The following is a 24,250-nucleotide window of genomic DNA, read 5'->3' as shown; positions in this document are numbered from 1 at the left end:
CGTACTGATCAGACGTGAAATGAAATCAGAGAAATGAAGCCAGATCCATAAAATCTAGTTTTGATCGAAACAATAACTTACTAGTTTTGATGAGAACTGGTGTCTAGGCCTCCGCCGCCTTTGTGCTCTTATTCAAGGGATGAAATTTTTTTTTATGTAAATACCTCTCGTCAAATTTGTAGTCATGTGGTGAATCTGGTGATTTTTTCAGATTAAGAAAAAACAAGGTCAATTTTCACGAGAGGTCAATTAAGAAAAAACAAGGTCAAATTAGACGCTTCCTTTATGTAAATTTCAGATTCAACAGAAATAACCTTGTTTTCACGAGAGGTATTGACGAGGAGGTGACGAGACTAGGGGTGCGCAGGATAAGACGAAAAACTTACAATCCAAGTCACGGCAAAGGCACTAGTCGGAGCAAATATGATCGGATTTCGAAATTTAGGAAATGAAATTAAAAAAAGAAAGGTTACGGAAGGTCGATCTATTTAAATAGCAAGACGAAGTCGGAAGGTGGAGACCGACAGTTAAAATAGAAGTTGGATAAGGGGGTTGTGGACAAATGGTGGACAAATGCCAGTGGACAAGAACCTTTTCTCTTATAATAATAGTGTCCTATTGGTAAAATGACGGTACAATTAACATTGCCTCTCTCCTTGAAATTTTTGGAGATGCATAATGTATTCTACAATCATCAAGATTTTTGATCTGGTTCAGGTACAACTAACAATAGAATATTTTGACTACATGATATAGGCAAAATATACAAGCCACCTTGAATGGATAGAATCATCCCCCCCCCCCCCCCCCCCCCCCCCCCCCTCCCCAAACAGACACACACACACGCAAAACTGATTTCTTGAATGGTGGTTACGTTTTGAACAGAAAAAGGCAGCCAACTAAATTCGTATTAATGAGTAAAGCATTAAATAATTAAATATAGTACGGTCCGGTGATCTTGACCTAACAAATTATGTAGCCCCTAAATAATCTACAGTTTGCCTAGGGATATTTTTGGCTATTCTCATAATTTTTAAAATTTTAGTTGTGTATTTTAATTTTTTTTTTGTTTTGGATTTTTCTCATAAAATGTTAAATGTGTGTATGTAGTCTAGCGATTTGATTTTCATTTTGTAATTACAAAAACTTAGATTTGAGCTCACGATCTTTTACACGGAAGATGTTGCCCTTTGTAACAACATGTCGACAATAAATGCAATACGTTGTAACACACTTGGTATGTATTGTAAAACAAATACACCTTAGACCTTAGACAGCCTTTCACATGACAAAAAAATATAAGAAACACATCTTAACATTCTAACAAGAAAAATCAAATAAAAATTATAGATTAAGCTATTTAATTATTTAATATTTATTATAAATCTCTATTTATATTTTAAACATACAACGTATAAAAAATATTAGATAGAGAATAGCGCGACAATTTTTTCTTTGAAAAAAAAACAGAAAAGATAAAGTCTTGTTTTTTAATATTAATTTTGCTTGGTTACATGGTGAGGGGATTCCGATTAGAAGCTGAAATTTTTATTTATACTATAATAAAAAAAATAAACCAAAACATCTCTGTTTGATCAGAATTCTACAAATACTTAGACTGCATGGGCAATTGGCGACTCAGTCTTTGAAGTCCGCCAAATATTCCCCCAACTTTTTTTTTCAGAAAAATACTAATAAGTTTTTTTTTTTGTTTTCTGTGCATGTTCAAAGAATGCATATCCTGCAAATAAACCAAATCGGGTGTTTGGGTGGTTGTATTAGAGAGAGAGAGAAAATGAGAAAGGGTAGCAAAAACCAAACAGACACAAAAACCAAGTTTTCTGTAAAACAAAAAGAAGAAAAAAAAAATTAGGGCTGTCAAACTATTTGGTGGACTTCAGTTTTTGGGGTCGCTAAATACCCTTATAGCCTTGTAGTCTGAGTATTTGTCGAATTTTCAGAATTCTGAAGTGATTTGGTTTTTTTTTTCTTATGCTACAAATAAAAATTTCGAAATTAGAAGTTTGTAGTTATGTGTGTGACAAGTAAAAAAAAAAAAAAAAGTGGTTTGAAGGGAGTTGTGAGCAATAAAATAATATAAAATCTCAATTAAATAATTCCATTCTCTTTTTATTTGCTTATCTTTATTCTTTGATTCTATTATAGTGCAATAATTAGTAGCGTAAAAAATAACTTTATCAAGTATATACTTGATAAGTTAACTGAAAAAAAAGTCTTATTCATATCCATCTTATCAAATACAGTACGAGTAGCATAAACAGTAGAAGGGTATCATTTACATCCTTATTTACACTTCATAAACCACTCTAGGCTTGACAAAGATGAGTATTTTTTTATAAAAAGATGAGACTCTACTGTAAAAGCTTGACAATGAATTTTATTTAAAAGAAATCTCCCGATCTTAATTAATATTTCCGCACAATATATTACCGATTCACCCTGATTCTGTTACAATCTTCAAAAAAGAAAAAAGAAAAAAGAATCTCGCTTGCAATAACTCAATAGTCAAATGTGCTTTTTTTAATTTCATCTCAAAATGTCTTGCAAGTTATGGCGTTGTTCTCTCCAAATTACAAAATAGCACACTAATATTATTACTTTTTTTCAAAGGAGATCGTACTTTCCACATGACCGGAAAAGTTCTGAGACGGATCAAATAAATAATATTTTATTTTAAATTCGTACCCTATTGAAATTCATAAATTCATGTCATCGTTCTCTCCTCCATCTTATAAAAAAAATCGGTGTTATCAGACATGTTATGTATTCGGAACAACTGTCATATCACATTATTACATGATCCGTGTATCGCATAAATTGTTTATTCGCGTGCTTAAAAAGATGACATGGCATGGCACGTGACTAAAAATGATTATACGTGACTAAAAACAACAATACAATTCATGCCATTATTTATTTCAAAATAATATTTAAAATTTGGGACAATAATATTTTTTGTACGCAAATATATTTTACATCACTTTTTTAAAATTTATAGTTTTATGATTTTTCCACATTTTTGATATTATTTTCTCATTTTGTTCTTCCTTAAACAAATTCAAAATTCGATAATAATAATTAAACGTAACCGGTTACGTTATTTTTAATCACCTTGTGATTAACGTGTTGTGCCCACGTACTGTGACTATTTTTTTCAATTTTCATCACGAAATGTGAAGCTTGATCACAACACAACATCTCATATAATTTAAGTCACAATATAACTAGTCACGACACAGTATAACACGAATTTACATCTTAGATAAGATCAGGCATTTACCAAATTACGACTCATTTACATGGATCAGTACCTATTACCAAAATGCGACAGCAATCAGTTACAAGGATCAATACTTTAAATTTTTTTTTTTTTGCAGGTTTACTTTAAATTTATCAAATGACAAAAACTACGGAAATACCGATTTTTTCTTGGCATCATATTCTCCGTATTGACTTTGTGAAGGGGCAATCTAAAGTATGTTATCAATTGACTTTATGATTCGAATCATAAGGAAAAAAAAAAATTAAGTCGAGTCGTGAGAAATACTTTTTAACGAAACTTCCAAGCAAAAAAATGTGAAAATTCAAGAAACAATTTATCACAAAAAATGAGGCTTCTCTATGTCATTCTTCTCAGTTCTATCAATCCAATGAGGAAAAATTCAATTCTTCATTCAACTTTATTAAATTCATCTTCATTGAATTCTATTGATTTTTTTTTTTGAAAGGCTTGGTAGGCTATTGAATATTTTTAACACCTTCATTCCAATCAGAGAATAAGAGTGTTTGTCTAACTTTAGTTAGGGGCAGTGCCAACGATCCAATTTTGACCAGCCACTATCTTTTTATGGATTGATAAATTAATCTGTTACACATATCTAGTTATATTGAAATGCTTTGTGAAGTAAAGAGGTAATAATATTTCGGCTCTAAGAAAGCTATGGGTTGAAATGTTCATATGCATCCCGCAACGTTAAAATTGCGAACAAGTTCTTGATCAGACGGCTACAATTAAGTTCTCCTGGCACGAGGTTCTAGCATTGCCGGATTGATAAATTATATAGATAATGTTTTGTCTAATTAAAACATTACCTACATAAACTAGGATTATTAGGACAAAAAAAGAAATTTCTTTTCACACGCAAAAACTGTTAGTAAACATTTAAAACCACTAACCTAAAGAAAAAAAAACAATAAATACACCACATCAGACTCAATAACTTAATTTTTGAAGTGCGAATGACTGATCTTAACCATTCATTTAATTTACATATCAAAATTTAAATATTATTATAAACCAAATTTTTAATCTTATTGTAAACCGAATTTTATTTATTTTTTAGATCGTTTTTGCTATTTTTTTAGATAAGAACAATATTTATTGATTTAGGTGATATGGATTGTTCAATAACATTTAACCGAATTAATTAGCTTGATCATATTTTAAATTATTAATTCGAAAATATATATAATTATGCTGTCCAGGACGTTCTCTCTCTTTATTCAAAATTCGCCGAATTATAATGTTTATCATTGTAATATCGATTAAATGATGTATCAGTCTAGCTTTATCAGCGAACATTCTTCTATTATGCTCATTTCATAACGCCCACATTTCCCCTATCTACATTTCCGTCATTTTGTTAGTTAAACCTTCCGCTATCGGAGCTTGTTTGCTCCTAAAATTCATTAGTATGCAATCATTCAAACTTTCACAAAACTTAAATATGAAAAGCCACTGAAAACACCCCAAAATTTACTAATTAGAGACAAGTATACATGTGCATTTGTAGGTAACAATAAATCAATAATCATTCTATTAAGCATTAACGATATTGCTCATTTTAATTTGATAATTATCCTCTTATGTTTCTATATTAATAAAGATTTTTTTAATGTGGTACAACAATAAGAAAATAAATTTTAAGGGGATTAAAATAAATTTGGAGCACACTAGCCACATGCTTTTCTTTTTGCCGGAAAACATTCAGGAAATTTTTTATTGGCCCAAACCGGCTTTACAGGTTTTTCATCTTATCATTATTTATTTAGTTTTTAAGAGAATACTTTGCCGGATGTCCTCGTCAAAAAAATTTACTGCCATTTACATACATTGAATACAGGCTATCACTAGATGTGCATTGCTTAAATAAACATAAACATATAAATAATAACCATTATTAACATTTAATTAATAAGCGTACATGTTTTTCATTTGAGCTTTTCTGTTAAAAAAATATGACAATATTATAAGTGGCCGAATTAAATGCATTGTTTTTTTTTCACCATTAATTTACTAGAGAAAAACTTCGGCATTTATTACAAATTTAGTCGTTCAACAGAAATAAAAAATAAAAATAAAGTGTACTGTAACTTTCTTATGTTTCTTTTGTGTTTCTTTGGACGAAAAATTACGTACATTGAAAAACTAGCTCATGTCAACTAAAAAAAGTACAAAAAATTAAGTCTACCATGATTGAATTAATCAGCTTGAGTTAGCAAATGCGCGTTGAACACTTTTAGTTTCCTGATGAATATGACCATGGGTCAAAATACATAGGTCATGTGTGGTTGTGGAGTAAGGGGTGGATTAAACTTCTTGCTCCACACTTAATCCACTAAATAAGGAGTAAAATTGATGGAGTAAGTGAGAATAAGATTTGAATTAATTCAGTTTAGCTTGCTTCACCTAGAGAGGTGATTTAGCTTATTCCACTAAACATGATTAACTTAGTCCACCTTAACTTGGAGTAAGCAATTCACTTTGGATTAAAGTTACTCCACAACCAAACATGACCTATGTTATTACAATTTAGTCCCTTTACTTCGTTACAATCCAAGAGACTTTGTCCTGATTTGGCAGATGTTAGGCCAAAATTCAAATATATAAAATGTATTGTAATTCTATACTTCCTCAATTACTTATAGCAAGGTGAAAAATTCAAAGCGTATTATTATTTTTAAAAAATCTCAGAAAGTACAGCTAAAAAATTATTGAAGTACATTTTGGCAAAGCATTTCATAATTTGAACCTACGTTGTATTTCAAATGAATGAAATGACCAAATTTGAATTTATAGATGCTCACTTTGTTTTTCTATCTACAAACTCGACCATCCATTTTATAATCTGCAAAAATCAAATGGGAGAAAATCTGTGCACTCGACCATCCTTCTTTTTTTGTGAAAAAAAGAACAAAAGAAGATAGGTTTTCACTTGTTTCATGGTCTTATTTTTTATTTCATATTCTTACTGATATCTCCATATTATATCTAAATTACAACCCTGATTTACACTGAAACCTGTGCTTTAAAGCCTATAAATGTGGACTTTTTACTTACATTTCGATGAAATGTGGTACTGCTATGCTTTGTTTGGTATTTTGCAGGAAAGAGGGCGAAAAACTGGATCTGACTACTTTTCATACGGCCCGTGTGACATTTTGTACGGCCCGTGTGACATTTTGTACGGCCCGTACAAGATCTGCCCAACTGCACAGAAGGTTCCACAACAGAGGCACAAAGTCTCCAAGACAAAGCACAGGCATACGGCCCGTACGGGGTCCCATACGGCCCGTACGGGGTCCCCTACGGCCCGTAGGGCGCAGATTCGGAAAATCCAGCTGGAATCTGAAATCAGCTTAATTTAAGGAGGCCGAAAAGGAAGCCTCTGGAGACGCGATCTGGGGCATTAAATGAGATATTTTCCTCACCAAAAAAAGGGGGGATTCAGAACTGGAACTTGGACAAGCTTTCTTGGAGCAAAAGACAAGAGGAGGAGAAGAGGAAGAGAAGTGAAAAACGCGAGTTTGCAACGGATCTTTGGATTTCTCCACTGTTTTGTCATGAACTCTTTTATTTTCTGTTATTTGTGTTATCTTATGAACATGAGTAGCTAATTTACTTTGTTTCTAGGGCTAAGATGTAGTTTCTAGTTTGGTTTTGTTTGCATGCTACTTGGATTTCGTGTTGAATGCTTTGTTTTTACTTTGTTGAGTAGTATTTTGATTGCTTTATTTGTGCTTGCTTGAATTGATTAGTCATCCCGTTAGATGAATGCGCACATCTAAGTGTTAGGAGCCAAGTCTATGACATTTAATCCAACCGAATAAAGTATATGAAGTAGGGTTAAACCAAGGAGTACCCGAAAGGTGAAACTTTCCTTGAGGCGAAAGTCCTTGGATACTTTTAGTAAACCAATAAATAACTTAGATAAATTAGGCCAAAATGCGAAAGTTGAGGTTTAACGCATCTAAGAGGGAAGTATTTGAGTCCGGTAATCGGGTACTAGGCCAAAATGCGAAAGTTGAGGTTAGGTATCTAGATCTGGTCGATAGAAACCCTAAACATTAGTATCAACACAGAAAACAGTAGCTGCAGCATTAACTCGGGGTCCTCTACGGGCCGTATGGGAAGCCATACGGGTCGTATGCCTCGGGGCTGAACAGAAATGAAATCTGAACCCTGGAAACGCCTTTTTATTAATTGAAAACAACTTTAATTCTTTTTATTGTCTTTTAAACTTGTCATAAATCAGTAGAATTGTTAGAACCAAACCAAACCAATTTCTCTCACTTCTAGAATCTTAAGTAATTTTAAGACGAGTCCGGTCATTTTCTTCCATCCCTGTGGATCGATACCTGAGCATACTCATCGATAGGATAGTGCACTTGCTATCTGATTTGACAGAGTATAACAAAGGTTTAAAATGTATAGCTTGCTATACTGAAACTTTGTAGCATATATTCTGTGCGAACACTTACTGATCTTGTACCAGGCAGGTTTTCATTTAATAGAAGTCGCCAAAGTAGTTTTTTTTTTTTTTTTTTTTTTTTAAACTCTCTTAAATTCGTAGACAAATTCATTGTAGTTGATTTCTACCATTAAAAAGATAACTAAAATAATAATTTCAGGCGTAACAATTCTGGACAAATAAAAAGTTGGACCAAAACAAAGTTTTTAAAATTGTGAAGGTGCATGTCAATGTTGTGTTGCCAAATTATAGCCTTTAGAATAATGTACAGAGGATACATGTGTGAAATGTAAAATAGTTATATATCCGGAATGGCATTAATAATTTATTTTACTTGTAAACAATATATTTCATAAAAAATTAAAAGAGTGAGGCAAGTACTTGCAAAATGCAGATCGATCTGTGCTATAAATTTATATCTCCATTTTCAAAGTCGAAACAGTTGGTTTGAACCGCTCAACATGATCTCCATATAAAAATATACTTTGAGATCAACTTTTATATTTTTTATAGTATTTTTAAATAAGTAGAAGATCATGCTTTTGGATGGTTCAAAATCTTTAGGTCAGGTGATTTTCTACCTTTTCAAAAGATAAAAAACAATTCTAAAAAATAAAATATTTGATCTCTTACTATAAAGTTAGTTTTATATAAAATTTATGTTGAACGATTAGGATTGAGTACTTGAACTTTGTACACAGAGATATATATTAATTCATAGCACATATTAACATAGCCTCGCTCTAGATGTTTGGAACTTCAGGTAGTCAGAGAAATAATGCTATAACTGAGTTAGTGTGTTGGAATAGTAAGAGAAGAATGTTAATTTAAGAAGTATGAAAAAAAATGTTAAATTCAATACTGATCTGATTAGTACAAATATTGTTTAGATTATATAACTCAGAAATACTAATAAGAAAAGAGTTTAGTTCGTTGTTATTCCAGCAAAAAACTAAGTTACGGAATAACTATAACTCAGCATTATTTTATTTAACTGAGGCTACACTACTTTATAAAGTACGAAACATTATGTGTTATGTATCAATATCTTTGTATAAAGTTTAAATACTCGATTCAATTTAACATAATCTTCATATAAAAATGTACTCAGAGACCAAATTTTATTTATTTTTGAGAATTTATTATTATTATTTTTTAGATATATAGACAATCACTTGATTTAAAAATTTTGAAACATCCAAAAGTAGTTATTTTCTACTTATTTAAAATATAATAGTAAAATTCTAAGAAACGTAATATTGGATGTCCAAGTATATTTTTATATGGAGATCATGTTAAAAAGTTTGGACTTTGAAAACAGTGTACAGTGATATGAATTTATAGTACGAACTGATTCATATTTTGCAAAGTATTGTAGCCTCACCCGTTCAGGATCCGTATCCTATGTAGTACTCTATTATTGTACGCAATCTCAGTTGTGTGATCGCTTTTTCGAGGCAGAGGTGGAACGGTCTTTAAAATTAGTGCCAAGTTCATTAAAATTCGTGCAAATTAAAACGGATGGGTGCAAATTCCTTATTCTATATGGTGAGAGCTACGAAGGATACGAGTTCACTCATTCATCCATTGTTTTGTCGATTTTGAAAAAAGGTTCCTAGACCTTCAATTTTCTGTAAAGAAAGGTAGGAAATTTTGCAAACTCAATGTTCCACAGCAAAATTAAAAGGGAATCACGAACTTCATCTCCTGCCCAATAAATATTTACAAACATTTTAGTGTAGCATTACCACTGATTAATTAACAATTGAAAAAAAAAAGCCCCCCCTCCAGATAATAATTGGATGTCTCAGGAAAGAAGATTTGACTTTTGCGTATTACACTGAAGAGCAAAGGGATGAGGACAATAAGGACCTGTTTGGAAATTACTGTTTACGTGGAAAAAATTTTTTTTACTCAGATTGAATTTTTTTTTTCCACGTGAACAGTAAAAATCAGTTCAAAAATTCTACATTCTTATTCCTATTCCTATTCCTATTTCTATTCCTACGTGCACGCCGAACACTTCCTAAAAGAGGGAACATCAAGGGCAGTACTAGAAATGAAATTGTTATATCTGATGGTTGATTGGTGGGTCCCTTCCTATTTCAAAGCAAAAGACAAGATGCCAACAAGAAATATATATATATATTTTTTTTTGAGGGGAGCCAACATGAAAGATTGAAAGGCCTCTGCTCGTCCTCATCTTCATGTTCTCTATTTGTTTTTGTACATATATAAAACATCAGGAAATGAGTGATATCCGGCTTCTGCCTTCTGGATTTAGAAGTTCTCAAGTCCTCTTCTTGGCGGTTTTTAAAAAAAAAAATTCAAGTATTTTTATAAAGAAAAGACTTCTTCGCACATATAACCCTATAATTTATAAAAGTAAAATCGTGCTTTGTTTTGTATATTTTTTATTACTTCTATGAAAAAACATATGAGCATTGGTGGCCCTCACGGTCCATTTTTTATGCCTTTTCATTCATTGTTAAAATCTAACTGGAAGAATCTAATAGAAAAAAAATACCTGATATGTATGAAAATTATTATACAACAAATACTACTATATAGCAAGTTTTCAAATTTAGTGATTAGATTTTAACTTAAAATATTCAACACTTACAATAAAAAAAGTGGTACTAATTTAAAAAAAAAATCAAAACAGATGAACCTAATGAATAATCAAATTAATAATTTGACTTTGATATTTTGTCCTAGACTAGTTGAAACTTTTAGTGAGTTCTTTTATTGTTTTTAATATCATCGGACAAGTATTTTTATTTTATTTTTACCAAGATGAGAAAACGTTTTCAAAAGTGAAGAATTTGTTATATTACTAGACATTTATGTTTAGTTTAAATTAATATTGTGAGTTCCTCAACATTGCATCAAATTACAAGACTGAAAATTAGCATTAAGAATTTCTTCCTAATTTACAATAGCAACTATCATAATCATGAAAATATTATATCAAAGAAAAAAGAAATGAACAAAAAATTAGAATTTTATGTGCAGGGGCATTCATGCTTAACTACGTCTGTTCAAAGGGTTTGGTGCAACATTTTAAATTTTAATTTTTTTGTCAATGCCAAAGTCAAGGGTCATCTATGACATTTCACCAAACCTACTAAGACCCGGACCCGGTCCATATATTGCACATAAATCCTTAGAGGCATCCCATAACCCATATTCTCCTTTGTTCGCCTTCATCCCCTTCATTGCATACAAACCCTCCACGTTTCTCATTGCATTTCATATTTTCATCAAGCACACATGTAACAGTACCTACTTGTAAATTTTCGCACTATCCATTGTTGATCGACATGTCTAAGCTCTTTTCTGGTTGCTTTGGCAAGTTCACAGGATCAGGTCAGAGAACCCGTCCAAAGAAGATTGTATCAAAGCAAAGATCGATCCAACGGCTGTCGTTCTCTGATCTCAGCAACTCTGGTGTTATAACGCCAGAGGATTTGTCAATATCACTTGTCGGATCAAATTTGTATGTTTTTACAATCGCGGAGTTACAGACTGTCACACAGGGCTTTTCCATGAGTAATTTTATTGGAGAAGGTGGGTTCGGGCCAGTATATAAAGGTTATGTGGATGAGAAGGTGAAACCCGGTTTGAAGGCGCAATCAGTTGCTGTTAAATTGTTAGACCTTGATGGTTTTCAAGGTCACAAAGAATGGCTGGTTAGTTTCCTATCATTTTTTGTTTGTTTGTTTGCATTTCTGTTTAATGTACTTTCCAACTGAATAATTTCTGGTACCAAATTTATGTTACAGTCCGAATGTAGAGGATGAAGAATATTAGCACAGGATATTTTATCATCACCGTGCTATTTAAAAGATTGATATCTTCATAAGTTGTTATACTGAGAAATAAAATTGAGGCATGACCTTGTTTACCAGTAAATAATTTGCTATAATATAATGCAACATGAGCAGGCAGAGGTTATTTTCTTGGGGCAACTGCGGCATCCGCATCTTGTCAAATTGATCGGATATTGCTATGAAGATGAACACAGGCTTCTGGTTTACGAGTACATGGCACGAGGAAGTCTCGAAAAACATCTTTTCAAAAGTATGTCAATATTGAAAATCTCTTATTTAATTTTCTGAATTCTTATTTAATCTTTTTTTTGTCAATATTGTTCACAACACAAGCCACAAATAAAGGTGATATTTTGTAGACGATAATCTTTTTATCAGTCCTCTTTATATCTAGAGTATCCTTATAGCTAAATAAAGAGACAAATGCAAAGTAAGGAAACGTCTATTCCATCAATTTCAACTAGCTAATAGGCCAAATTGGTCCTTTTCTAGTTGTTGGTGAAGAGGGAGATTCCAAAAGAAAAATACCTATTCGTTTCATTTCTCTTTCCCTCCCCTTTTCTTTTGATGATTCTTTGATTTATATGAAAACTTGGTCCGTATCATACACGTTGCAAACTTTAATTCTAATGGTGGTGTCATTTCCACAATTTTCTTGCAAGTCTCCTCTACTCTATAATTTCCCCAACAGTTCAAACTACTTTCTAGACTTTTGTATAGCTACATGAGAATTATCGAGCGCTATCAGTTTGCTCTCATCATTATCTTTTGCTTTGTCAAGTGGCCAATTCAATGATTTATTCCTAGGCAGTTACAACAGTAGGTTATATATATAAATATATATATATATATATATATATTACACAATGAGGTTTTTCAGTGGTTTTTTGACGGTATTGTATCCTCGGTGTACTCCTCCCCACCATCCCAAAAAATATAAATTAATAAATAATTAATTAATTAACAAAACAAGTAAATAATTAAATCTCTTCTCAGGTAACAGCTCTTTTAATATAACTAAATTGACCTGAATTATTAATATTATAGAGTCCAATAGCCAATCATACTGTGACTTCATGATATATAGTTTATTGTTTGTTGAACACATTATTGATGGCTTAGAAAAATAATAATAATAATAAAACAGGCATTAAGTTAATAAATAGGGTTCGTTTGGTGTGGAATAATTTACACTAATCACTACTAAGATTTGCAATTTTAATTAACATTTTCTAGAAGTTGGTCTTTCCATGTCCAAGGGGAACAAGTATTTTTACATAATTTCGTAACTGACCATAGAAGAATTATTTTGCATAAATGATGACTCGTGACTTGTATCAATTTTTTATTCTAAATTTTTTTATCTTCTAGAACTTGTTTCTTTTTTTAATTACAGAAGAACTTTCTTTTTTCCTTTTTTTAATCGGATATATGTTACAACAACACAAAAGTCCACACGACAAATGCAACAAAAGATATGTAATAAATAAGATTGGACAAACTAATTTGGAGTTTGGACTATGGGCTCCGCCGTATAGCCGTCTCAATTGTTCTAAACAGATTAGTGTTTGTCTGTTTGATAATGACCATTAAAAACAAAAGGATGCAGTAATAAATTTATTGAAGTGTACTTTCAACATTTTCATGTTTTGTTTGTATTCTGACAAATGAAACAACACCTTTCTTAAAATATATAAAATTCCATCGGTATGACTGTATTGCAAGTACGCTCCTCTCATCACGCTTGCCTGATCATTCATTCTGAAGTTATGTATTACAATATTGATTGATTCAATAAAATAATAATTTCTAGAAGTAATACATACATTTTTTTTTATGGCACCGGTCATTTTGTCTTGCAATAAGTCATTAACCTTTGGGTGAATTTTCATTCTTTTTTACTTTTTCAGAATATTTTGCTACTTTGCCCTGGTTGACACGACTAAAGATTGCTCTTGGAGCGGCAAAAGGACTTGCTTTTCTTCATGAAGCAGAACAACCTGTTATCTTCAGGGACTTTAAGACTTCCAACATTTTACTGGACTCGGTAATTTCTCTGCCTGCTTCATTCTTCCCAAACCCAAAACAAAGAAAAAAATAATGAATCTTTTAAAAAATTAATGTAGGTCGCATAACAAAGTAATAAAAGAATCACATGTGTCCAAAGCAACAACCCAGTACTAACGTCACTAAAAAAAAAAAGCAAAGAAATACCCTGGAAACATAATTAATTCTGAACTTCATGTTTTGACGAAAGAGGTGATAACGACGGATGCCTACTTGAAGAACAATGAAAACCTAGCTAACAGTAGTCAATTTACTATGATTCAAAATTTAGCTGCACTGACTTTGCAGTTTCTGTGAAGGTTTTCAAAAAAAAAAAAATTTAGCTGCACTTTAATTGTTAGATCAAGTCGTAGCAGAATGTAACAACTCCATTACTATTTATTTGAAAAAAAACGACACTCTGCAACATTGATTTTGTGAGGCTTTTTATGAAATCAAGCAACCATCTAATGAAAATAATTTGGTCTTTTGGTTGAACAACACCAATCATAAAATAATTATACATTTTTTTTATAAATTGTACCCAACTCCTACATAAAGAAAGGTACTAGTCAATCCATGTTTGGCAGCATCCAAATATTTGAGTCAATTAAAGACTGATGATTAGAGTAAATGCTCATGTAGTTATTTTTAATTATCAGTATATTATTTCACAATCATCAGTACATGGCATAATAAGCTGATTTTTTTATGAAGATGTTTAAAAACAAAGCGCCTCATCTCTTAAAAAAAATTTAACATTTCTGCACTATTAAATTTTCTCCAACTTTGCCTTGCTAAATCCAATATTCTAATGCAAACAGAAAAGATTAATCGATTGAAACTAATACTCTCATTCTCTTTTGTCTTAATTTTAAGTACTGGGAATTATTGGTCTAATCTGTAAAATCACTTTTATACAGGTTTACGAAGCGAAACTTTCTGATTTTGGGCTCGCAAAAGATGGTCCCGCCGGAGATGAAAGTCATATCTCGACCAGAGTGATGGGAACTCATGGCTATGCAGCACCAGAATACATCATGACTGGTATCTACGTTAAACATAATTAGCACGTTAATCAATATTTAAGTTGCAATTTACATTGCTAATGATCTGTAAACCATCTTTATTAGGTCATCTGACAGCAAAGAGCGATGTGTACAGCTATGGTGTAGTGCTGTTGGAATTACTAACGGGTCGACGAGCTGTGGATAAGACAAGGCCCACTAGGGAACAAAACCTGGTTGAGTGGGCCAGGCCAGGTCTCAACAATGCCCAAAAGCTCGCTCGGCTCATGGACCCAAGCTTAGATGGACAATACTCAACAAAGGCAGCCCAAAAGGCCGCCGCAGTGGCGTATCAGTGCCTCAGCCACAACCCTAAATCTCGGCCTCTGATGTCGGGGGTTGTTGAAACATTAGAGCCTCTATTGGGCTTTGATGATATCCCTCCAGGCCCGTTTGTATACACGGCTCCTCTGATGGATGACAAGGAAAATGAGAAGGGTAATGAGAATAGCAAAAGAAATGAAAATGAAAACACCAACAAGAGTGAGAGTGTGAGTGTGAGTGTGAATGGAAGAGGAAATGAGATTGCCGAAGAAAATGGAACTGGAAGCACGAGTTGGAACAAGGATGGAAATGAGAGTGGAAGAAGAGATCAAAATGGGAGCGGAAAAATAAACAACAAAGGAAGCATGAATGGGAACAGCAGTGAGAATGGAAGCCAAAATGGAAATGAGAAAGAAAACGGAAACGGAAGCCGAGATGACAGTGCAAGCAAGAAAGAAAATGAGATCGACAATGAGAAAGGAAATGATAATGCAAATCGAAACACAAGCATGAAAGGAAATGAAAATGAAAACAAGAACAGTCCCGAAAATGAGAATAGGCACGGGGAAGGAATTGAAAATCAAAATGATAGAGGGAAGGGAAATGACTATAGTAATGAAAATGAGAATGAAAAACAAAAGGGAAACAGAAGTGGATATAGGCACAAGGCAAAATATAAGTTTAGTCACAAGGAGATGGGGAAATGGATATTTAAGACCCACAGAAAGGTCGAAAAAAATGAGCACGACTGTGTGTGAGACAGAGTGTGTGCACTTGTGTGTAGATAGCGGTGATGTTTAAGTCACCCTCGTATAGTTTTTGTTCTTCTCTTTACCATTTTTCATTGCTTTTTTTTTTTTTTTCGACCACCATTTTTCTCGGTCCTGAATTGTACAACTGAAAGTGTAATGTAAGCTGTTTGTGGGTGTGTGCATTCTAAGAAAAGCCTTTAATCAGATCAGGCCTACTTTTCTTGCTTGGATCAGGCATCTTTTATTATTCTTTTTGGACATTATGTAGATTGGGCCTGTAATGTATCAAGACATAAGGTGGAATTTACAAGAACGCTTCCATGTTTTATTCCTTTTTGCTTTCCATTACTTTTTTTACTATACATCTTTTTTCCTTTTCTTTTGTGTGTTATCCAACAAGAATAGATTTTTTTTATTGATTTTCCAATTAATGTATTTGAAGCATTTTCCCTTTGCATTGATCTAAATTTGTATTTATTGAGAAAAAAAACAGCTAATTATTTGTCATAAAAAGAGGAGAAAACAAGAACTTGAGGAAGTTACTACACACAAATAGTGCTAATTATTTGTCACCAAACCTGAGGAAGTTACTATACACAAACAATGCTACTAATTTACAAATAATGTTTACAACACCTTTTTATTTTTGAATAAAGAATTTCGCCAATAAATATCACAAATATTTCACACAAACTAATCCAGCATATGCATGAACTTGCTAAAACCCTTGCATGCATAGTTCTTGTCATATCTACCCACCTATTAACACTAACACCTAGTAGACTCTCCATTTATGTTGTCTAGTATAGCAAGCACTCCAGCTACGAAGGCTTGGTCATAGCCTGGTTGCACCAACACATGGTAGAATTCATTCTTTGCCATCATCTCCCTAGCTCCTACCTAGAAATTGTTTCAGAGACAGAATATTAAAAGATGTTCACAGAGAAAACTGTTATTACCTTTCCTATATGTGTATCCCAATCATAAACCAACATGTTGGGCCTTTTTATGTAGATTCACATGCGACATCGTAAGTTCTTATTTGTTTTTTATGTATTTCTTCCATTATTTTTATGTTTTAGAGGTGTTCTTAGCATTAATTTCAATGTCAGGTTATGTTGATTCTCATAAGACCGGTACCTGTCCTTCGGTGCCGGCCATGAATTGTGTTTTTTTTTAATTTTGGTTGCAACTCCCTTGTATTTGCAAAATGATTAATGACAAAGGGCTAGACCCTATTTTCTTTGTCAAAAAAACTCTGAAACATCATTTAGTATTCAGCAGTTTGATTTTGTTGCACTGAACCAGTATTTGTCCTTCGGTACCAGTTCTGATTTCCTTCCATACTTACAATAATCACTTTCTTCGTCTCACTTCAAGTTTCTATTAATTTTCACTTAAAATTATCAGTCCGTTTTAAGCCTTTATTTCATTATACCATGCATTATGAGTGTTTTAAGGATATTTATATGTATATCAGTAATCACGAACCCTTATTTATTAATTCTAGGTTTCAGATTATATAAGTAACTTATACACAAAAAAATAATGCAGTTCAACAAAAGAAGAATGCTATACGGTAAGAAAGGATTACAAACTATGCAAAGATCAAAGGCTCATGAACATGTCATTATTAAAGTAATACCATGAAACTGATTTCTCAGTGACTCTGACAGATGTTTTGTTCTAAAGTTTTGAAGAAGGGTGAACAAGACTCTATCAAAAGAGGAAAAAGAAGAAATCGACACAGCACTAAACACTCTAACCGAAATTCATGGTTAACCTATTGAACCTTAAGCCATTTTCTAGTGAGAGGGTAAGTATAAAACAGTGACTGACAAGAGGACAATGCAGAAATTACAATCAAAACCCTACAAATACAGAAATTCTTTTATTCAGTTATTCATGAAAACTTTTATTAACTAGGGAACAAAGAGGGGTATGGCCAGTTCTGACAAGAGAAGCATGTAATCTTACAAACAAGACCCTATAAAGGTTCATTTTTGTAAATGGACTGAATTCATTTTATCCTAGTTTTTTTAGTAAAGGTTGGAGGTCAAGCCATCCAAATATTAAAATTTAATATCCATAAAGGATTGGCCCTTTGGGTTTCAAACCTGCGATCTTCCACACAAAGAGTATTGCCTTTGCCACTAGATCAAAGGTTGGTTCTTTTTTTTTATCGTAGTTATGTAACTTATTATGTAAGCAAAATAGAATTAAGTAATAAACAAGGAAGACACATTGCTATAATTCATCACAATACCAAAATATATAAAGGATTATGCAGACAAATCCAATAAGCATTAAAATCTCTGTGTAAAGCCCCTTTTTTTTCTATTTCGGTGTGGATTTGGGTACCTCCATTTCTTTAATTTTCTTCTCTCTTTTTTATTTAGGGGTCAACACCACAAAATTTCACATGGTTTACTGTACTAGAAACAGCATGCACAGCTATGAATTAGTTAGTTTTATAGTGCTCAATCATTTGATCAGCATACTTGCTAATTTCTTGTTATATAACTCAACTAAAACTTACAAACTAAATTTTGAATAATGTAAAAAACAAAAAGATGTTAACCATGGAAAATGTACTGTCCTAGTCCATTGCTTTTAGATGAACCAAGATGGGTATTATTGTACCTGTGCTAGCACGTTGCCTTTTCGGTCTTTGAGAGTGCAAGCCCGATCAGTAAATGATCCAATGACTTCAAAGTCCCAGTTGTTCCTTCTCCCCTTAGGCTCGAGCGTTATACAAATTGGGGTATTAATCATAGAACATCGCAATTTGGGTTGTTGCAAGCTAAAAACAGGCTTACTTGGCACATCATAGTCCATAAGATAGCCTCTCCACCGATTATGAATGCTTAAAGCTTGCACAACACCTCCCTTTAAAACAAAATTTTGAAATCACGTAAAAAACTAAGATCAGGTATGGTGATAAAAACATTTTGATTTATTTAAAAAAAAAAGATAGGTAAAAACTGACAATCACAGTTATGTTATTACAATCAAATTTTGTTCTTACTAGTTCTCAACTCTTGAATTAAGCTCAACTTATCTGAGCGTCAATTAAGTTCTATCTGTTATTTATGTCAAATTAGCACCAGCAACCACAGTATGGCTAAATTCAATATACAAATATATATACAATTAAAAGTTAAATATGAAATTGCCACCTTCTTTCTAATAAAAAGTACTGCTGTGCCATCACCGTCTCTTATGATCAGCTCGCCGTCTACACCAAGAATTCCGCAACCCTCTACACGAAATATCACTCTTTGATAGCCATCCATGACGACAAACCCACCACCATTAATTAGATGCGGCCTCTTTCTGACAAACAAAACCACCCGTAATGGGCTACAAAAGATCTTGCTAACAATAGGCATCAAGTTTGTAGACCCAGCCATTATATCCTCTTTCTTGCTTTAATTTAAAAATTAAAATCACGGTTCTCTTAAATAGAAGTAGAAAGTTTCACTTGTGCATTATTATGTAGAGAGTACTTTTGAAGTGTCGATTGCTGATTAGTTCTTTCAGGCTTACTGGATGTACTTCACTTTTTGGAGAAAGAAGTGGGGAAATTGTAGGCATTAGTAGAAAGAATAATTTCAGTTGCTTTTAAGAGCAAAATAGAGAAGAATCTGTGAATAATGTTGCTTAAGGTAACCAAATTGTGGTCCAAATTAGGCATTAGTTTGGACTTAAGTTCAAAGCCTACGTGGCAATGAGTTAGTAGGATTACACGCCACTCAGTCCAAGCCAACCAGGATCACAAAGTTTGTCATTTTAAGGTGCAGATGGACTTCATTTCAAGTTTCAGCTCTTAAAAAGATTCCACAAGCTACAGCCTACATGCTATAGCCTTGCTGACATTTCGTGAAGACATCAAACTATAGCCTTTCTTTTGCTAAAATGAACAAACGCACTTTACTTTCTCAAATACCAAATTGCAGAAAATCAATAAAGAGGGAAGCAAATTTCGCCATTTTTTAAGAAAGCTATCAAATTAGAGGAGGATTCAAATGCCTCCATGTTTTTGTGCCTCCATCATGCCTCTATCTCTCTCCATCATTTTCAAAGTTCAAACAGTCGATCCGAACCGCTCAACCTAACCTCCATACTAAAATATGTTTGGAGACCAAATTTTATATTTTTAGGAATTTTTTTACTATTTTTTTAGATAGATACAAAAATACTGTTTTTAGATGGTTCAGATTTACTGATTTTGTACCTATCTAAAAAAATAATAAAAAAATTCCTAAAAATATAAAATTTGATCTCCAAACATATTTTAGTATGGAGGTTAGGTTGACCGATTCGGATCGACTGTTTGAACTTTGAAAATGATAAAGAGAGATGGAGGCATGATGGAGGCACAAAAACATGGAGGCATTTGAACCCTCCTCATCAAATTAATACCCACAACATTAAGAAAAAAATTTAAAAACACAGGAACAACCAAACAAATGTAAAAACAAGTTGTTGATTTTTAATCAACTCAACATATTTCATGCTACACACAATTTCCCGACTAACAATAAGATTTAGTACCTCCCACATAAATTAATGCTAGAAACCATAGACTTTTTTTTTTTTTTGAAATCGGGCAGTGGCTGCCAGAAACCATAGACTTCTGGTAGTGAATTTAGAGTGGAAGTGAATTGTCATGTCCCTGGTGTGTACGGGTCAATTTATTAGACCCCTGTGGGCGTCGCGCAGAAGGAGACGAAGGATCGGTCCAGACGGTCAGCACAGAAAGAGCTTCGGTCAGACATTTTATTAAGGTTCTTACACTGACAAGTGGGGTCCGGGAAGTAAAAGGAAACTGGAGCCGTTCAAGCGTTCTGAGGCTGAAGAGAGGGACCCACGCAGCAGGAATGAAGGCTTCTGCAGAGAGGCGAGGCTGGAATGAAGGGAGAAGGATCTGTTGGGCCATCTCAGTAATAAAAACTGATGTACAACAGTAGAAGCGAGTTGGCGAGCCGAGATGCGTTTGAGAAATCGAAAGCCGACCGATCGGATTAATTCCAGTTCTATAGATTTCGCCTATATACATAGAATTAGTCTATGGTTTCTGATGAAATCACTTGCCAACTGTTTGGAATTTTATTATGTCTTTTTCTCTTTCAATTGACTTAGGCAACCCACTGTATTCATTTACCAGAATTAATAGAAATTCCTATTTGTTCTTGTTCTATTGAGTTTCCTTGTCATATTCTCTTGATTGTAATTGAGGTTGGTTGTCACATGAACTGGGCCTATTTAAATCTGGTGTTGGTTCACAACTCCAATAAACGAAAAATCTTTTTTACCAGTGCCACATGATATTTTATTAGTACTTTCATTCATTCATCCATTTTATTTTATTTTTTTATTTATTATAATCAGATTACTTATATTTATCATATTCTATCTCCTTATTTAAAAGAGTTTATATTCTTCGTAAAAGTTGTTATTTGATTAATCGTGTTGTTATTAATTATATAAATTTTTAGAGTTTAAAAAAAATATTTATATACATTCAAAATTTATTTAATTGTAAGATTCTTTTATTTAAATATGGAACAGGCTAAAGAACATCTAAAAAAATCTAATTGAACCAAGCTTTAATAATTTGTGAATGTTTATTTGAACAAGTGAAGAGTATAGTTGGGTGGTAATGTCACAGTTTCCTCTTGTACATAATTAGAGAAACAGTAGACGAAGACAAGAATTAAAAACATGATGATAATTTCGGAGATACAGAAAAGACGGAATATTTATTACTATACTTCACACAGGTAAAATGCAATGCAATCATTTTTATTTTGATAAAACTCAGCACTAATTTTTAATAGAACAAATTCCCATGTCCCCACAAAGATAAAGAACTGATAAATGCATATACATGATGTAATTACGTCGTGTAATTGAAGTTGGAACAAGTGGTCTGTCGAAACAACAGAGAGGAGCTAAACCCAAGTCTAGATCTGGCCTGATCAAAGACCAGAAAATTATCTTCCAACTGGTGCCCCCCTATTACGATCGATGTCATCGGATTCGTCCCAGCATCGACAAACCCAAGACATAGCACGTTGTCACTCACTGTAACCATCGAGTTGGCTCCAAAAATGCGCCAGTAGACGCTCTCACTCTGCAGCACCAAGTCTATGGCCGGCACCCCGGGTCCCACTCTTGTACTTCCGATTGATTTTGCGTCGAAACACAGCCCAAATGGCGCCACAGGTGCCACCTGCTTGACTTTGCTCAGTGCTGTTGCAAATGCGCCAAGCACAGCTTTGTAGATTGAACTTTCGAGCAATGTGTAAGGATTTACAGTGCTGATTTTTGTACCACCGACACCTTTTTTGTTGATACTTAATAAAGATTGATTCAGTTTGACGGGCTTTTCATTTATTTTGATGGATTTCACACCGATGAAATACTCGGCCGACTTCTCTCCATTTACAGAGGTTCCCGCTGTGCTCACAGGGTTGATAAGTAGTGGAGTGTAAATAAGAGATTTGGACACATCAATACCAGGGAGAAACACATAGGGCCCACCGCCGAAGAACATAAATCCGATTGAACCAGAGAGGCAGATTGCAAATGTACGCTGGAAACTAAAAGTTTCCGCTAGCTGCTCTGGTGGAGAGATTTTGGTACGGCCAAGACCAATTATACCAGTGGTTCCGCGTGCGAGGCCTTCGAGGAGGGATGTGGACCCACATGAAAAAATAAAATGGGGATCGATGGCTGCAGGTCCCGGTTTGTATCCGTCAGTGGACGGCAAGGAGAAGACGTCAGTGGCGAGTTCCCCACCAGTGCTGAGATGGATAAATGAATTCTCCGGAAAGACTCCGCACGTGTTGTTATTGCAACCTATTAAAGTTAATTTAGGAAAGAAGGTACCCTGTCAATATATCTACTCAGATTAATTGATATCAAATTAAATAGATAAACCTAATTCGACTATTGTCAATAAAAAAAACACCATGTGTGTTGATTGTTTAAAATTGAATGGATTCTCTTGAAGTGGGGAATGAGGCAAGGAATGCTACTCCTTGATAATGAACAAAATGTGTTGATTGTTTAAATTTTTTTAACCATCAAAATATAATGGGTTAAGCAGTTTTCCCAGATCATGAATCTATGGCAAGGAAGATCATCAGATCAGGAACTGCCTCTAAACTTTACCTGGCAAGCTTTTTAGGTAACACTAATTTACAAGTTAACAATTAGTATAAAGAGGAGGATTCAAATGCCTCCATTTTTTGTGCTTTCACTATGTCTCTATTTTTTAAAACTTTAATAACTCAAAATTTAAAACTTAAAAGTCAAAATAAAACAGTTAGATGCGATCTATATTATTTTCTCTATGTACTCATAAAAAAATATATCCCATTTCAATTTTATTTTTATGTGAATCAATAAGTTCAAAAATCAACGTCTAGAAATCATCCACATTAGTGCATTTTTTACAAGCTCTTGATGACAATCAAAATAAAATTGAAATGCCATAATTTTTTGCACGTGCATAAATAAAATGATGTAGATCATATCCAACGGTTTTATTTTAACTTTTAAGTTTTAAATTTTTGAATTATTAAAGTTTTAAAAAATAGAGGCATGGTGGAGACACAAAAAATGGAGGCATTTGAACCCGTATAAAACATATATGTTCTTTCAGTTTCACACTCTAACCTGGTCCAGGTTTCGAGAAACAGTCGCCGCAAGCAATGGAATTGGCAAGAGAACACTCAGCTGATCTGCATCGAACTGGCCGGTACGTGGAGGAGACATGGCCTTTGTCACAATCGACCCAGAGGTACCTGCCACCGAGGTCCATTACGAGGTTGAGAGTGACAAAAGGGGTCCTTTGGTACACTTTGGTAAAGTACTGGAGGGTGGATGGATCTTTGGCAACTGGAGAGACTAAGGCATGGGGTCTCTGAGAGAAGGAGAGGGGAAAAGAGAGGAACAGAATGGAGAGGAGAAGAAGTGGAGAAGAATCCATGGGAATAGATGAGAGTTGAGACAGAGCAAAGGAGGAGGAGACTGGGGAAGCCATTTTATAGCGTAGATACAGCCATGGCGTACAGAGGAGGTCATGTTTTTTTGGATAATGTCGAGTAGATGGCTAGTGGAAATTAATGCAATGTTATTTTATCAGTATAGAAATTTAAACGTGCACAAACCATGAACAAATGGAAGAATTTATTAGTATACCCTTTAATAACCACGAAATTATGTATTTAGCCTCTAAAATTCATAATACCATAATAAACAAAGACCCATGCTTGTTGACACTTGACAGAACTAATTATATAACCTAGTTATCAGTTAAGAAAAATAAATATGAAACCAAATTTCAGCGGCACTATTTGCAAAAATAAAGATTAAGGAAATTTGGGTGTATTGGATTTAAAGTTAATGAATCAGTTCCTTTTAGCTAAATAGTGGATTATATATCTAGATAATTATGTTTATGGTACATGGAAATTAATCATTTTAAGTGGATGTAGAACCAA

At 33.4% G+C, this 24,250-nt stretch overlaps 3 protein-coding genes across 3 annotated transcripts; 1 reads left to right on the top strand and 2 right to left on the bottom strand.

Annotated features, from left to right (window-relative positions):
• The first annotated feature begins 10,947 nt into the window (after positions 1-10,947).
• On the top strand, positions 10,948-16,047 carry LOC144558926 (serine/threonine-protein kinase RIPK-like). Its single transcript, XM_078307797.1, has 5 exons — positions 10,948-11,464; positions 11,720-11,855; positions 13,516-13,652; positions 14,575-14,698; positions 14,785-16,047. The coding sequence occupies exons 1-5, from the start codon at positions 11,096-11,098 to the stop codon at positions 15,738-15,740; spliced, it is 1,722 nt and encodes a 573-aa protein (XP_078163923.1). The 5' UTR covers positions 10,948-11,095; the 3' UTR covers positions 15,741-16,047.
• A 233-nt stretch (positions 16,048-16,280) lies between these two features.
• On the bottom strand, positions 16,281-19,282 carry LOC144559342 (protein LURP-one-related 6-like). The gene is made up of 3 exons (XM_078308359.1): positions 18,914-19,282; positions 18,378-18,623; positions 16,281-16,634 (listed from the first exon to the last, which is right to left on the bottom strand). The coding sequence occupies exons 1-3, from the start codon at positions 19,145-19,147 to the stop codon at positions 16,503-16,505; spliced, it is 612 nt and encodes a 203-aa protein (XP_078164485.1). The 5' UTR covers positions 19,148-19,282; the 3' UTR covers positions 16,281-16,502.
• A 2,147-nt stretch (positions 19,283-21,429) lies between these two features.
• LOC144559629 (putative aspartic proteinase GIP2) lies at positions 21,430-23,854 on the bottom strand. Its single transcript, XM_078308701.1, has 2 exons — positions 23,424-23,854; positions 21,430-22,601 (listed from the first exon to the last, which is right to left on the bottom strand). The coding sequence occupies exons 1-2, from the start codon at positions 23,788-23,790 to the stop codon at positions 21,637-21,639; spliced, it is 1,332 nt and encodes a 443-aa protein (XP_078164827.1). The 5' UTR covers positions 23,791-23,854; the 3' UTR covers positions 21,430-21,636.
• Positions 23,855-24,250: the final 396 nt, after the last annotated feature.

Source organism: Carex rostrata, chromosome 9 (genome assembly GCF_964058835.1).
Source record: "Carex rostrata chromosome 9, lpCarRost1.2, whole genome shotgun sequence".
In the NCBI taxonomy this organism is placed as follows: domain Eukaryota; kingdom Viridiplantae; phylum Streptophyta; class Magnoliopsida; order Poales; family Cyperaceae; genus Carex; species Carex rostrata.
The sequence above is the reverse complement of the archived record's forward strand: the minus strand, read 5'-3'. Positions and strand labels throughout refer to the sequence as shown.

Bases quoted from the DNA above. Each gene is read 5' to 3' on its own strand.
- LOC144558926 (XM_078307797.1), top strand. From the start codon at position 11,096: ATGTCTAAGCTCTTTTCTGGTTGCTTTGGCAAGTTCACAGGATCAGGT. The intron at 11,856-13,515 runs GTATGTCAATAT...TTACTTTTTCAG, and splicing joins CGAAAAACATCTTTTCAAAA to AATATTTTGCTACTTTGCCC. The intron at 13,653-14,574 runs GTAATTTCTCTG...ACTTTTATACAG, and splicing joins CCAACATTTTACTGGACTCG to GTTTACGAAGCGAAACTTTC.
- LOC144559629 (XM_078308701.1), bottom strand. From the start codon at position 23,790: ATGGCTTCCCCAGTCTCCTCCTCCTTTGCTCTGTCTCAACTCTCATCT. The intron at 22,602-23,423 runs GTTAGAGTGTGA...TAACTTTAATAG, and splicing joins TTTCTCGAAACCTGGACCAG to GTTGCAATAACAACACGTGC.
- LOC144559342 (XM_078308359.1), bottom strand. From the start codon at position 19,147: ATGGCTGGGTCTACAAACTTGATGCCTATTGTTAGCAAGATCTTTTGT. The intron at 18,624-18,913 runs GTGGCAATTTCA...TTTGTTTTAAAG, and splicing joins TACTTTTTATTAGAAAGAAG to GGAGGTGTTGTGCAAGCTTT. The intron at 16,635-18,377 runs GTACAATAATAC...AACAATTTCTAG, and splicing joins AAGGCAACGTGCTAGCACAG to GTAGGAGCTAGGGAGATGAT.